General features: G+C 58.3%; 1 protein-coding gene across 2 annotated transcripts; it reads right to left on the reverse strand.

Annotated features, from left to right (window-relative positions):
• Positions 1-639: 639 nt before the first annotated feature.
• PLEKHA2 (pleckstrin homology domain containing A2) lies at positions 640-13,759 on the reverse strand. Of its 2 annotated transcripts, XM_056508870.1 has the most exons (13): positions 13,610-13,759; positions 12,987-13,128; positions 10,718-10,881; positions 10,327-10,383; positions 8,848-8,896; positions 8,622-8,719; positions 6,278-6,424; positions 4,990-5,127; positions 4,732-4,800; positions 4,557-4,627; positions 3,957-4,020; positions 3,632-3,709; positions 640-3,520 (listed from the first exon to the last, which is right to left on the reverse strand). In XM_056508870.1, the coding sequence occupies exons 3-13, from the start codon at positions 10,856-10,858 to the stop codon at positions 3,182-3,184; spliced, it is 1,251 nt and encodes a 416-aa protein (XP_056364845.1). In that variant the 5' UTR covers positions 10,859-10,881; positions 12,987-13,128; positions 13,610-13,759; the 3' UTR covers positions 640-3,181. The 2 variants fall into 2 exon arrangements, with proteins under 2 accessions (XP_056364845.1, XP_056364844.1); XM_056508869.1 differs by lacking the exon at positions 12,987-13,128.
• Positions 13,760-15,565: the final 1,806 nt, after the last annotated feature.

Raw genomic sequence — 15,565 nt, forward strand, 5'->3', positions numbered from 1 at the left:
CTCCAGCCCCAGCACAGGGCACCTGCAGCACTCAAAGGGTGCAAGAACTTCACACCCAAAAGAGGAAGCCCCAGCAGCTGCAGGTTAAAAACTTACCAAGCTGAATAAAATGGGAAAAAGAAGCGGCAACAAGTCCCAGCCAGAGCCAGACACAAAATCTGTGTATGCAAATGTCCAGTCACATTTGAGATAAAACAGCAAACACACACTCCCAGTTTGGCAGCTTCAGCTGGGGGGCGGGGGGCAGCATTGTCCTGAAAATGCCATTCCTCAGCAGAACACCAGGGCTGGAAAGTCCATAGAGGGGAAGAAATTCTGCAGTGACCCAGAAAGAAAAAAGAAATCCCGTGTGCTGTCGTTAACAGCTCCTGTGTCTCCAGCCCCCCACTGCCAGCTCTGAGCAGGACCTTGGTCCAGCAGCTTCCCTCCTCCCCAGGGAACATCTGGGGCCTTGGGCCAGGAAGAGTTGTGATGTCCCTGCCCTCACCTTGCAGTGTCCCCCCAGCCCAGAGCCCCTCCGTGTGCAGGGCAGTAGCATGGTGAGCGTGGGGGAGCACTCACCCCTGCTCCTGGGATCCCCCCACCCTGCTGGGGACAGCTTTCAACCCCGAAAGTACATAGTGCAAGTGGACAGCTTGGGAAAGTAATTAGGATTTCCTTCTTTATTTAAAAACACAGGGGGAAAGGGCATTGCAGCATTTACAGGCAAGGGGAGGGAGGCAGGCAGCCCCTCACCCCAGGAGCACTGCCCACACAAGGACCCCAGCCCTAAGAGCACTTGAAATCCCCAGCCAGCACTTCCAGAAACATCTGGAATGACGTGGGAATAGCAAACCCCAGCACTCTGCCCCCACAAGGCACCCCAAACCTGCAGCACCCCCAGCACAGCCCCACAGCATGTGCTTCAGGAGGGAGCAGCTTGGGGGATGTGCCCATCCCACACCTGAGCCAGGAGTGAATACAGAGCTGAGAGGAAACCAGTTTGCTTTAAAATAACCCCAAAGCTCCAGCAAGGGCTGGCTGCATCCACCCAGCCCTTTGGAAATCCCTCCCTCGCAACACCACCTGTGTATGGATGGCTCTGGAGCTGAGCTCCACACTTGTTTGAACCTCTCCTTCAGCCTTCATGCTGTCTTGGGTCTGCAGGAGGGTGGGAATGAGCAAGAGCAATGTCGCAATAATGCTGGAGCCACTGCTAGTTTCTGCTCCCAGATAATTAACCTTAATTGTGCAACAAGCCTCTGCTTTACCTTCCCAGGCCTGAGGAAATTGTGCAATTATCAAGCACCAGGAATACTCAGGAGTCTGTGGTTTCAAGGCCTTGCACTAAAGAACCATCATTCCTCTGCATTCCCTGCTCTCCAAAACTGAGATCAGAACGCTGGTACTGAACACTCTGACTCTGACGGATGGGCTTACCAAACCACTAAAACATCCCGAAATACTGTTAGGAGCCAAACAGCAAGTCAGCCTAGAAAAATGAAAGTTTCAAACTCTAGTGCAAATACAACAAAAAGGAGCAGAAAATAACAACTGCAGGATCTAGGTAACTACAATTAAATAATATTAACACTCACCCTGTACAGTTTGCAACTATTCCCACTCATTTTCATGGTCTCTGTACCTTCCAGCACCTCCACACAATCCCGTTTTTTGAGACCCTCTTCCCCCTGAATTTGGGAGGACCCCATTCCTGCCTCCCCCAGCTGTGCCATCCTGCAGCAGCCCCACTGTCCCACAGGGACTGAGGCAGGAAGGTACCACTGGAATCACATTAAGGTCAGTCAGGCTAATCAAGGCTCAGGCTGAGGCTGAGACACAGCTGCCAAACAGCTGGAGGCCCCAGAAGGGCTGGGACAAACCAGATGTTCTGCTCCTGGGGAGCACTGGGCTGAGCAGAGCAGAGGAAAGTCACAGCCAGGGAAGTGAAAGGGACGCTGAGTTCTCACTCGGCACCCAGGGATTGCACACACGTGTGGGGTGAAGGTATCAGACGATCTCTCTGCCTAGGGAACACCTAGATTTTCTACACACTATCACACCTACAGGAGCTCATTTGGTTATGGAAATGACAATTCACATTGCTCTAGAAACTCCTGGTTTCCATCTCAGGCAGGCAGGGGCTGAGTTGGCCGGACAAGTCTGCCCAGTTCCATCAGGTGCTCAGAATTCATTGCTTTTTACTAAAAACCCTTCAGCACCTGGCACAACTGTCTGTGCCCAAGTGTGTGCAGTGCAAAACCAACACCACACCTGAGGATGCCTGCTCTGGCTTGTGCTCAGGAAGTACCAAAAGCCTTTGGAGGCCGTTGAGCACCTGCCCAGGGGTTCAACAGGAGCCACAGGTATAAAAAAACATAATTAAAAACCAGCAGATTGCTGATAAACACTTGTGTGGGCAGGAGGGAATAAGTCACTGTAAGAGGAAGCTGCAGTGAGTCCCCTGTGTGGGCAGATGCAGGCTGGTGTCTCCCAGCTCTGAATCTGAGCAGCATCAAAGGGGAGAGAAACATTTTACAAACACAAGAAAGGCCACACTCCCCTTCATATGCCTCCAAGACCTCCTGCCACTTCCTCCAGACCTGGTTTGTGGGGAAAGGATGCAATTGCAGATGTTCTTCATGCAGGTCCCCAGCATCTCCTGCCCTGCATAGCGACCACCTTCCAAAACATGGAACCACTGGGGCCAAGCCTGGGGAAGAGCAGCCAGGGACCCCACTCCGTGCAGGGCAGAGCTCCAGCTGTGGCTCCAGACAGATCCTGCAGGGCAGGGAAGGGACCCCCCAAATACCCAAACCAGCACAGGAGCAGCCAGGGACCCCACTCTGTGCAGGGCAGGGCTCCAGCCCTGGCTCCAGACGGATCCTGCAGGGTAGGGAAGGGATCCCCCGAGTAGCCAAACCAGCACAGGAGCAGCCAGGGACCCCGCTCTGTGCAGGGCAGGGCTCCAAGCAGGGCTCCAGATGGATCCTACAGCGCAGGGCAGGGCTGTGCTGGAGGGAAGGGACCCCCCCGAGTAGCCAAACCAGCACAGGAGAAGTCAGGGACCCCGCTCTGTGCAGGGCAGGGCTCCAAGCAGGGCTCCAGATGGATCCTGCAGCGCAGGGCAGGGCTGTGCTGGAGGGAGGGGACCCCTGCAGGTAGGGAGGTGCGAGAGGTGCCGGGGCCGGCTCGGTGCCCATCACACGTCCGAGGTGCGGATGCTCTCATCGTCCAGGTCGAAGGCGAACGGCTTCTCCTGGAGCTGCTGTGGCTCCGAGCGGTGCCGCAGGCGCGCACCAGGCCCGGCCCTGCCCTGGCTCTCTCTGGGCACAGCCAGCGGGTCCCTGAGCGAGGCTGGCAGCTCCCCCAGCGCCGCCCGCTGCCCCTCTGCCCGCGGCACCGGCGTCCAGGGCTGCCACGAGGACGCGCAGGGTGCCCTGCCTGCCGCTCGCCGCTCCTCCGCCAGCGGCCGCGGCTGCGAGGGCACCGAGGGGCCCCCGGGCCTGGCCACCAAGCTGGACCTCACAAAGGACATCTCCTGCAGGGACAGGGCAGAGTGAGGCTGGCAGATAACCCGCTAACAAACACCTTGTGTGCGGGCATCATCTCCCCTTGACACTAAATGTGAAACAGAAAGTTCATGACCTACCCTGGGGCGCGTTTTCAGGGCCTGCACTGCCGCTGTGATGGCCCGGATCCAGCTGTGCATGTCCTCAGGGCTGTCTGCCTGCAAACACAGAGCCCCTGTGAGGCTCAGCTGTCCTGGCACTGCCAAGGTTCAGCTCTGCCTCCTCCTGCTCTCACAAACAGCCCCTGGCACAAATAATCCTGAGGGAGAGGTGAATCCCCCGCAGTTCTCCCTCGCACTCAGGAGTTACAGCCCCAGCTGCTTGTGTTGGCTGGTGGAGGGCTGTGGGGAACTTCTTAAGAGCTGAGCCTTCTGCCCCAAAATGATCCTGGCCTCAGCTGCTCACCTGGATGTAGAAGGTCCTGGAGCTCGTTATGATTTCAAAGAGGTTGTCTCGCATCAGGAGGTCACTAGAAACAGTGAGGAAGAGACAGTCACACCCCAGCAGCCGTGGTGGACAGGAAAACCTGAATTTATCATCATCTCTGGAGTGTGCTGGGGAGAATGTATTGAAGGCAAACCTTGGATCTCATTGGGATTCTGAGAAGAGTCCAGATCCCCAGAGAGCTTCAGCCACAAACCCCCCCAGCTCTACTATCAGCCAGCAAATCCCTGCCCTCCCCCACCATATCCCACTGCATTCCCAGCTCGTTTTAAATATCAGCTTGCTGTTACTTATTAGGAATAAACTGTTCAGAGACACCTTAAATCATTATATTTTTACTGTAGCTGAAGAGGTTTGTTTTCTGAGGTTATTCTTCATTGCAGGTCTTTAGGTTACTTTGATTTTATCAGTGTTTGCTGCAATAACTTGTTTCCAAGACAATGCAGCCACCTGGGCTAGTTTGAGGCTAACACCTTGAGAGCCACTTCCCACGAGCAGCTGGAGCAGGAGCAGCTCTGGCCTGAACCAGCCACAGCAGGGAAACACAGATGGGAGCATTACCCAGACTTGACCAGGCACTCGTGGGTCTTGCAAACATCCTTCAGGAGAATGGAACGCAGAGGCTCCTTGTCCTGCAGAGGGGAGAGGAGACAGTGGTGGGCTTGGCTGGCCCAGAGCTGGGCTGTGCCTGCCCCACAGGTCCCTGTGCCAGAGCCCTGCTCAGGGTCCTGCTCACCTGCTCACACTTGTAGTAACTGATGGAAAACTCATCCAGGACGAAGAACCGCCGCTTCCAGCTCTTCCTCTGGAAAGGAGAAGGAAATTGCTCAGTGCTCAGCCCTGCCACTCTCTGTCCAGGTCCTGCACCCAGAGCACCACCAGGTTACTGCACTCACCACAATCCCTGCACTCACTCACCATGTTCCCCTGCACTCACCACATTCCTACACTCACCATGATCCCTGCACTCACTCACCACGATCCCTGCACTCACCACGTTCCCCTGCTTGACACAGAAGCCACTCTTGAGCACGGGGGGCCCTGCAGGAGGTTTGGTGGCCGAGGGGGGGATGTAGCTCTGTGAGCGCCGCAGCAGAGGGTGTGCAGCCACCTCACTGCCCTCCCCAGCGTCCTGCACCCGAGAGAACAGAGCCAGTGTGAGCACCCAGGGCATCCCTGCTGCAGGATATCCATCCCTGCTGCAGGACATGCCTTCCCTGCTGCAAGGAAAAGCCACCTGACACAAGCCCCAAGTGAGCCAAGGGCTCAGGGCTGAACAGGGGCAGGGAATGAGCCACAGCCCAGAGCTGATGTTCTCTCAATGTGTGCAGCTTTCTGGGCTGCTGCTCTGGTACTTATTCACCCTTTTGGCAACCATGTGCTAAAAAAAAGAAATTAGAAGGGCTGCAGAAAAGCAGTTTGAGATCCCCTGCATCTGATGGGGATGCCACCCACACCCAGAGCTCTGCTGGGCACTACAGATGTGGTGTCCAGAGGCAGAGGTGAGGACACTCCTGGGAGTGCCCCATGGCCGGAGCTGGGGTGATGCTCCTGGCTGCTCTGGGGTGCAGCCAGAGCATGGGACTTCCCAGTGCACTCCTGGAGCAGCACGGGCTGGGGCACAGCCAGGAAACCACAGACCCGCCCAGGAAGCTGCAGCAGGGCAATGGCCATTTCACCCGGGGAAGCAGCAAGAGCACGGAAATATTCTGACAGCTGATGCACCACCTCCAAAAAACCCCTCTGCACCCCACAACCCTCCATGCTCCTCTGCATCCTGCTGAACTCTGTGGCCAGGGAAGCGTTAAAAGCATCTGCCAGCAGAAACTGCTGCAATGATCTAATTCTCTACTCTATTTTTAGTGCTGCCACTGATAAGAACTGAAGTGAGACCCAAAGCTGGACAAGAGCCCAAACGTGGGAGACGCTGATGGCCACGTGCACCCCCAGCTGTGTGCCACGGAGGGGACACAGAGCTATGGCAAGTGACAGCCACCACCCTGGGACAGTCCCTGTTGCTGCTGTGGGGCACCAAACACAAGGCTCCTCTGCCCTGCGTACCTAAAGAGGGGATTTGCACCCAGGACACATGGGTGGATGGCCACAGTCAGGAAACCAAGCCGATTCATGATCTCCTCCTCCTCCTCACACCCCCTGGTCTCATCACACTTCAGAGTGAGACAGAGCAGGGTTGTGCAGGGTATCCAAGCAGCCCTTTATCCCTGCAGGGGAAGGGTTTGCAGGTACACTGCTTCCAGAAATGAAAGTGCAGCCCAGCTCACCTGGTTGATGGAGATGGGTGTGTGGACCACCACCCCTCCAACAATCTCAGTTTTGTAGGCCACCTGGGGCTTCCTCTCCTGGGCCTGGGCCACCACTGGAGGCTTGGTAATTTCTGTGGCTGGGGGGACGCTGCCACCCTTTGGCACCTGTGGGAGAAAGGAAGGGATGAGGGGCACAGGGTGACCATGCTGGGCATCCCCACACCTGCACTGGGTACCCCATCTCTGTCTAATGCAGCAACATCCCTTTAAAAACCAACCCCAGTGAGGGAGGGTATGGAACCCCCTGGGTGACAGGAGACACCCAGAGCGAGATGAGAGGAGCCCAGTGATTAAACATCCCTTCACAGTCGCCTGTGATTCGCCTCTGCAGCTCAGTGAGTTTGTGGGACACTCGCTCCTTTAATTGTCCCCGCTCCACTTACAGCCAGGCTTAATGAGGAGCAGGGTCTGGCTAATGAGGAGCAGCATCACTGCGTGACCCCAGTGCTGGCCGTGTCCCTGTGAGTGCCCCACACCCCTGGGCAGAGGCTGGGCTGCAGCAGCACAGATCCCAGCACTGGCATCCTTCCCTTCCCTTCCCTGAAACTTCCCTTCCCTGAAACTTCCCTTCCCTTAACTTCCCTTCCCTGAAAATTCCCTTCCCTGAAAATTCCCTTCCCTTCCCTTCCCTTCCCTTCCCTTCCCTTCCCTTCCCTTCCCTGAAACTTCCCTTCCCTGAAACTTCCCTTCCCTTCCCTGAAACTTCCCTGAAACTTCCCTTCCCTGAAACTTCCCTGAAACTTCCCTTCCCTGAAACTTCCCTGAAACTTCCCTGAAACTTCCCTGAAACTTCCCTTCCCTGAAACTTCCCTTCCCTGAAACTTCCCTTCCCTGAAACTTCCCTGAAACTTCCCTTCCCTGAAAATTCCCTTCCCTTCCCTGAAACTTCCCTGAACTTCCCTTCCCTTCCCTGAAACTTCCCTTCCCTCCCTTCCCTTCCCTTCCCTGAAATTCCCTGAAAATTCCCTGAAACTTCCTGAAACTTCCCTGAAACTTCCCTTCCCTGAAACTTCCCTGAAACTTCCTTCCCTGAAACTTCCCTGAAACTTCCTTCCCTGAAACTTCCCTGAAACTTCCCTTCCCCCTGGCACCTGGCTCTGGGGAGTTCCCAAGTTTCCCTTCCCAGCCCTGTGCCTCAACTCCCCCAAAGCCAAGCCCAAGAGCAGGGCAGAGTAGCAGCATCACCCCATCCCATAGCCAGGGTTTCCCAGCCAGCCTGGGACTCCTCCCTGAAGGGCTGGATGAGCCGGTCCAGCTGGGACACAGCCAGAGCCGGGAAGGGCTGGCCGAAATCAGGGCATGGAAACCACCAGGGTTTCCTGCAGAAGCACAAGCTGCATCTCGTTCTGCTGTCACCCCAGTTCCCCCCTCTGCCAGGATCCCCCTGCCCCAGAGGGCGACCCTGGAGGAAACTGTGACAGCACACCCAGCACAAAGCCAGGCAGGCCCTGCCCACAGCTCTGCCCACAGCTCTGGAGGTGAAGTCTGTGGCCAATATCAGCTGGACATGGAGAGAGAAGGCACAAGCCAGAGCAGTCTGGCAGCTGCAAGTGCAAAGGTTGTCACAATTACTGTATTTGCAGAGAAAGAAAGAAGATATGAGCTAGGTCTGCTCTTGTAGATGAGTTTCCCACAGAGACTACAACGTGGCACCCCAGGGATTTTAATAAAAAACTCATGGATAGGGTCCAATCAAACTGCTTGCATGATTTTTCCTTACATTCAGTTTACATACCATAAACAACATGCATCAGTGCACGACCCAGTAAAGCTCTGCTCACATTGTGATTGGCCCCACTGCTCAGGGCAGCTCAGCAGAAGCCCCCAGCCCTTTCCCAGGGACCCCCACCCAGGCAGGAGCCCCCAGGCCCCCAGTGCAGGCACTGGCAGCTGAGTGTCACCCCCAAGCTGGGACAGAGCTGCCAGGGAGGGAGCAGAGCTCATCCCTGGGGCAGTGCACAGCACAGACTGCCAGCTGCTGGGTCAGTGAGCATCAGCTCACGGCTCTGTGAGCACACAGCACAGACAGGAGGTGGCAGATGAGCCCCTCTGGATGCAGGCACAGCCTGCCCCGCCATGCCCACAGAGCGGGGCATTCGCTGCTGTTCCAGGGAGAAGAAAAACTGAATAAACCAGTTATTGAAGCACAATAAAGCCACCCTTTGACAGCCTCACTGAGGAGCTGGCTGGGCCAGATCCCAGGCAGCAGGAGCACAGGAGCAGGAGGGGATGTGGACCAGCCATAAGGATCCCTTATGGTGATGGAGGAAGGAACAACTGAGAAGAGCATTAAGTGACCCACCGTGATCTTACTGGCCCTGTTCAGTGCCTCCACCCAGTCCTGCAGGTCCTTTTGGTCACTGGCTTGCAAGAAATAACGCTGGGACAGAGCGTTGATGACTGCCAGGGAAGGGAAGGACAAGGAGAGTTGGCAGCAGCACCAGGATTCGTGGGGCAGGCACCCACACTGCAGCCTCCCATGGCAGGGGGTCCCCCAAAACAGCCCCACCGAGACCCCACTCACTCACCAAAGCAGAAGGGAGTTTTAGGCTTCTGTTTGGGGGTGGCAATGCTGACCTGTGACAGAGCAAATCAAGGAAAAATTAGAGATAACAGCACATGCCAGTGGTGGGTACAAGAGCTGGAAGTTTCCACCCACCCACCCTGCTCCCTGCCTGGGCTCTGCCACCCCAGACATGGCCCCTGAACAGGACCCCACATATGAGGAGAAGTTGAGCCCAGCTGTGGCAGCTGCAGGGAGCTGGCCCGTGTCACAACACCGAGCACAGGCAGCACAGGGTGCAGGGTCCCGGGGGAAGGTCAGAACAGAGCCAGGACTTCCATCCCCTCCAGCACTGGCTGAGCTGCAGCACAGGGCAGAAAGCTTTCAAAGGACCTGAAAACAGCCATTCTTCTGGATTAACACAGTCACTCTCATCAGCAATTAAGAGAATTGAGGAAAAATAGTGGTGGTTTTTCCCTGAAGAGTAGGAATCGTTTATATAAGAATAATATTCCTTGAGGCTCCACAAACAGCATTCACGGAGTATTTATTCTGACAGTCCTCCTCCTTCAAAGCCAGTCCATAATGTTTTAAATATGTTTTCCCAAGCAAACCTCCATTTTTCTGGTATATTTACTGTTGGTAGTTCCAGCCACTGACAGAACCCAACCCCGCAGTTTGTGACCAAATGCTGTCCTGCAGCAATTTTCATTTAAACTAAAACCTATATAATTTGTGAGGCTCTTTCCAAAATGGGGAAGGCTCAGCCTCCCAGCATTGCTTCATCTGTGCTTAATTTATAAATCATGATTCAGCAGGAACAGAAAGATCTGTCCAATGCTAAATCCAGCTCCAGGATGAAGCTGAGCTGTGCCTGGCGTGGCAGCCACGAGCCCCCCAGACCCCAGGGCAGCTGAGGGGCCTCTTGCAGGAGAAGCACGGGGCCAGCTCCACTCTCCAGGCCCAGCCACAGCTCCACTGCCTCAGTCAACAGCCCTGCAACACTTGCTGCTTATTGCCCTGCCTTCCCAAGGAGAAGGGATAACACCCTCAGAATGGATAACACCCTTGGGACACACAGGTGAGTTTGCAGGAGGTCCCATCCTACAGGGCACTGCCCTCTGAGCACAGGCACAGCTCCTGTTCAATGCTCAGCTGGGTGTCAGCTCTGTGCCCAGCTCACACTGACACCACTCAGTTCTGGTCACCCCATATCCTTCCTCACAGCAGAGTGGTTCCTCTTTCTCCTGCACCCCAACCTGTGCCTCTCCATGGGTGATGATGAACACAGTCCCAGCACCAGGATCCTCGTGCTGTGGGGGTCCCTCCCTGCTGCCCACAGCCCCACTCAGGCTCATCCCAGGGAGGAGGTCACTGGCTCAGGCAGGACCAGGACCTGGCCTCGGGTGCTCCCAGGCCAAGCCATCGCCTCTCCCGGCAATGACGCAAGGACCAGGGGAAAACAGGGAGCACTCAGCTTCCCTCTGCCCCACCCCAGCATTACCTTGGAGATGTAGGTCAGCTGCAGAGATCCCACAGCACCTGCTCCAATGGCCAGGTTCTGCAACACACAGAATGAGCAGTGGGAGGTAAATGACAGGGAGAAGGTGGCGGGGGCAATCCAGCCTGTCCTTTGTGCCCTTGGGGTCAGGCAGCAGCTGCCACCTCTCTCTGCTGCACCTGGTTCAGCTCAGAGCCCTCAGCAGTGGGACCAGCCCTGCTGTGCTCTTGGGGCAGTCCTGGAGAGCACAGGGGTCACAGAAGGGCTGGAGCCTGGGTAATCTGACACAGCAGACAGGACCTGGGCAGACCCAGAGAAGTCCTGCTCCAGGGAGGCTGGGATGTGCCCACAGACTCCCTGATGGCCTTACAGACACGCTGGCTCCTGTGCCCACCTGAGGATTGTCCATGTACCACAGGAGGTGGTTGGCCTGAGTGTCCAGGATGAAATACCTCCGCAGAAACTTCCCACAGGTCTCATTTTCCTCAATGTCCAGGAAGCCACAGATACGGTTCTGGCGGTCCAGGTACGGCATGCCGGGCTCCTTCTGGCATCACCCTGGGGACAGGGACAGACACAGGCACAGCTGGGTGGTCTGGTCCCCAGGGAGCTGCTCCTGCATCCACGGCCACCCAGCCCATCCCAGCCAAGTGCTCAGGAACCCAGCACAGCCACTCAGCCAGAGCCGAGCTTTCCAGAGGGAGCTTGAAGGGACAGCTCACCAACCCATCCCTGCCAGCCCCAAGAGCCACCAAATGAGATAGGACAAAGCAGCCACAAAGGATCTGACATGAGACACCAGATCCCTGAGAACTGTGGCGAAAAATAATCCCAAAGCAGCGTGCTAGAGAGAGCCTGAGCACACTCCCAGGAAAGGGGGAACAATCTGCAACTCCAGCAGAAAATCTGTGCAGCCAGGATGTCAAGTCAGCAGGGAAAACAGTGACCCATCACAGCCACACTGTGTCCCCAGGTCTGCACAGGCACGGACCCCCTCAGCACTGCCCCCACCCTGGGAACACTGTCACCACTGCTGTGTCCCCTGTGGGGAGCAGACACGGGGCAGGACAGTCCTAGTGCCCACAGAGCCCTCTCCCCATGGCACAGGGGACAGGGCAGGGATGGGAGCAGCCGTTACCCAAAGGATGTGAGTGAACCCAGTGTGGTTTGTCTGGCAGGAGTGTGGTGATCACGCAGGTGCCAGAAGCAGAGCTACACAAATAAAAGAACTCATGCAGAAAAGGAGGAAATACTATTTTTGAGCTGCAGTGGAGTGGGGCCCGGGGAGGCAAGGGTTGTGCAAGAGCTGGGGTGCAGCTGCAAAGGTAGAGGAGGCAGAAAACAAGTCAACCTGCTGTCAGGATCTCAGTGTATCGGTGATACATTTCTGAAATGGGTATCGGGTGGTTCATGGGGGCCATGCTGCTGCAGAGGGAGAGGGTGTTTTAGACCATGGCAGTGCCCTGGCACAAGGGTTTCCGAGGGCACTCCATGTCTCACTGCTTTTTTGTGGGGTTATTTTTGTGATGGAGAAGCACATGGAAAGTCAACCCCTAGGTACTTTCAGCCATACCAACACATTCAGACCAAACCTCTTAAACTCTTCCTTCTACTGACAACTAAGGTCTAGAGATTTCTGCTTAGGAGATGGATGAGGAGAAGCAGAATATGCCACAGGCAGCCCAGAGATGAGCCCCCAGCCCCTTGGGTCCCACCATCACCATCCTTCCTTACCACAGGCTCATCTGGAGACGACAAACCAGCCCAGCCCTCTGTGCACACTGACCTCAGGCTGCACCTGGTGATGCACAAACCTCTGGGCAGAGGAGATCTGGGATTGCTCCACACTCTGCACCAAGCCAGCCAGGTTTCTGTCCCCTCACATCCCACAGGACACAAATGGTCTCTCTTTGGAGCCACCAAGACATGCACTAATCCATAAGAAAATTACAAAAGTAGCATCTCCAGCCCTGCTAACATGTGGGGCACCCTGCTTAGGAAATCCAGGAGGGCTGGAAAATTCTCAGTTTTCTAATGAAGCATATCAGAGACTTCCAGGACTCTTTCCTACCTCTGAAGTAACTCACCTGCCAGCTTTTTCAGTCACAATATCCCACCAAAAAAGACACGCCTCTCCTGACTTGGTGAACGACATGGCAAGCAATTGGGCTTGATTTACAAGGCCAATTTACAAGGAGATTTACAAGGAGAAGATTTACAGCAAAACCACCCCCTGACTTCCTGAGCTAAAGGGAAGTGCTCCCCAGGGAGAGCCAGGAGGTGCAGGGCACTGTCCATGCAGCACCCAAGTCCCCTGTGCAGCCACTGGTGGCTCAGAGGCCTCGTGTGCAGGACACACCAGACTTTCCAGGAAGCACCTCAGGATGCCACTGCACTGTCCCAGCTGCCTGTGGCCCGCTCTGTCCCGGCAGTACACAGGAGCAGCCAGGAACAGTGCAGCAGAAAATCCCGAGGCGATGGGAGACCCGACCTCTGGAGCATCACAGCTGCAAACCTCCCTCTGCAGCACCCATCGCACCCGCGGGCAGCCTCAGCATCCTCCTCTCTCTCAGCTGCCCGCCCGAGCTGTCCTGGGGTGCAGGGTGACCCCCCCATCGCAGCAGGGCCGGGACCAGCGGTGCCACAGCTCCGCTTCCTCTCACCTGCGGCTGCAGAGCAGCTCCCGGAGCTCCCCGAGCCGCGGGACAGACGGGGCAGGCAGCGCCCAGCAACTCGCTCCTACTAATTCCAGATATTTGCCTTAATGGAACGATCAGCCTGTCGGAGCTGGATACGGCTCTTTATCTGCCACGGAGCCGGAGAACACAGAATAGCTGCAAACGCTCATCTCCGACACACGCCTGCCTCCAACCCCCAGACTTCGGGCGAGAACTGTGCCCGCAACGTTTCCGGGGCTCCCACGGGGACCCCTGGGCTCGGGCAGAGCCCCCTCGCTGCCTCCGCTCCCTGCCCGCCACACTCCTGCAGGAGCCGTCGGGCAGGAGCCGCTCCGGCCCCGGCACGGCACGGCACGGCACGGCACGGCACGGCACGGCACGGCACGGCACGGCTCGGCTCGGCACGGCTGATGCAGCTGCAGGAACCGGAGCCTCCGCCAGAGACAGGGGACAGCTGTGGGGCCGCGTCCCCGCGGGGCTCGGGCGATCCGGGCACAGCCCGGGGCTCGGGGCAGGGAGGATGGGGACGGGCAGCGAGGGCTCTCGAGAGCCAGAACTGCCTGCGGCGGCCCCGCGTGTCCCCATGTCCCCGTGTCCCCCGCACTTACCCCGCGGTGTCCCTGGGCTCATGGCGAGGGGCTGGGGCGAGCCGGGGCTGCGGGCGCTGCCCACGCCGGGCAGCGCTGGGAGACGGACGGACGGACGGACAGGCGGACGGGCTGTGGAGGGGGTGTGCCCCTGGCTCCGCCGTCGCTTCTTTCCGGGTTAATTACGTCTGTCATTAGCAAACCCGGCCCCGGATGTGAGTGCGGGGCGCGGGGCGGCTCCGCGGGGCGGGGGGTCGGTGCCCGTCCCTCCGTCCCATCGCCGTCCGTCTGTCCGTCCGTGTCCGTCCCACGCACCTGCCGCGGGTCCGGGTCGGCTCCTCGGGGGCTGCAGGGGCAGGGCCAGCCCGGTGCGGGGCCAGAGACAGCCCGGTGCGGGACAGGGCCAGCCCGGTGCGGGGCCAGAGACAGCCCGGTGCGGGGCAGTGACAGCCCGGTGCGGGACAGTGACAGCCCGGTGCGGGGCCAGAGACAGCCCGGTGCGGGGCCAGAGACAGCCCGGTGCGGGACAGGGACAGCCCGGTGCGGGACAGGGCCAGCCCGGTGCGGGGCCAGAGACAGCCCGGTGCGAGGCAGTGACAGCCCGGTGCGGGACAGTGACAGCCCGGTGCGGGGCCAGAGACAGCCCGGTGCGGGGCCAGAGACAGCCCGGTGCGGGACAGGGACAGCCCGGTGCGGGACAGGGCCAGCCCGGTGCGGGGCCAGAGACAGCCCGGTGCGGGGCCAGAGACAGCCCGGTGCGGGGCAGTGACAGCCCGGTGCGGGACAGTGACAGCCCGGTGCGGGACAGTGACAGCCCGGTGCGGGGCCAGAGACAGCCCGGTGCGGGGCAGTGACAGCCCGGTGCGGGACAGGGCCAGCCCGGTGCGGGGCCAGAGACAGCCCGGTGCGGGGCCAGAGACAGCCCGGTGCGGGGCAGTGACAGCCCGGTGCGGGACAGGGCCAGCGCGGTGCGGGACAGGGACAGCCCGGTGCGGGATAGGGCCAGTCCGGTGCAGGGCAGGACCAGCCCGGTGCGGGTCCAGGGCCAGTCCGGTGCAGGGCAGTGACAGCCCGGTGCGGGTCCAGGGCCAGTCCGGTGCAGGGCAGTGACAGCCCGGTGCGGATCCTCTGCTCCCCCAGGGCTGCCCAGTCCCAAGCTCGGGGCCCTCCCGGTGAATCCCCCCAGACCCGACACAAAACCGCTCAGGTTTTTGATGCTGGCACTGACAGGAATGAACCGCCCAGTTCGGGTCGCGGTTCCTTCAAGAACATGTCTCGGGAAAGCTGCTTTGGAGTGAGCTCAGGGCGGATTTGGGAACAGGAAACACCCGCTGCCGCCGCCGTGCCGCCCAGGGGAAGCCCCACTTTCTCTCCGAAACTCCGTCTATCTCCGGAGCACTTTCTCCCTGCGCTGGTGAAACCGATCCCGGCGCTGCCGCCGCCGAGGATCCGCAGGGATCCCGCAAGCCGTGTATGTCCCATTCCAGTCCGCTCCTTCCACTACTGGCTGCCTGCTCCCGGCACCCCGGAGGTCCCGAGCCCTGCCCCGCCGCCGCTGCCTCCCCCTTTCCCCATCCCTGCCTTCGCAAAGATAAACTGTTCCACGGGGTATTTTTATACCGAGGCATCTCTCGCAGCCCTTGTGACCCGCCGGAGTCCGGGGCAGCGCTGGGCTCTGTGCGGGGTCACACGGCAGCGACTCAGCTCTGCTCTCCCCTCGTTCCCAGAGCCTGGCAGCTCTCCTGCATTTCCCAATGTGTTTTTCTGCTGTAACCTGTGTGGGGGTACAAGCAGCCCCTGGAACTCATAGAGACACCCCATTAGCAGATGAAAGGGTATGAGGGAAGTCGCGGGGCAGGGCACGTCTCTACCCCAGGACCTTTGGTGACAGCAGCCAGAGCTCCCCGCAGGAGAACACCCTTCGTGCGCCCCGGGGAAGTAGCAGAATCCACAGCAGACAGGGAATAATCTGTTTTC

Source organism: Oenanthe melanoleuca, chromosome 22 (assembly GCF_029582105.1).
Source record: "Oenanthe melanoleuca isolate GR-GAL-2019-014 chromosome 22, OMel1.0, whole genome shotgun sequence".
Taxonomy (NCBI): Eukaryota; Metazoa; Chordata; class Aves; order Passeriformes; family Muscicapidae; genus Oenanthe; species Oenanthe melanoleuca.

Coding starts and splice junctions, on each gene's coding strand:
- PLEKHA2 (XM_056508869.1), bottom strand. CDS start 10,858: ATGCCGTACCTGGACCGCCAGAACCGTATCTGTGGCTTCCTGGACATT. Junction 8,720..8,847: donor TAAAACTCCCTTCTGCTTTG/GTGAGTGAGTGG, acceptor CTTCCCTGGCAG/TCATCAACGCTCTGTCCCAG. Junction 3,710..3,956: donor CCAGGACCTTCTACATCCAG/GTGAGCAGCTGA, acceptor CTGTGTTTGCAG/GCAGACAGCCCTGAGGACAT.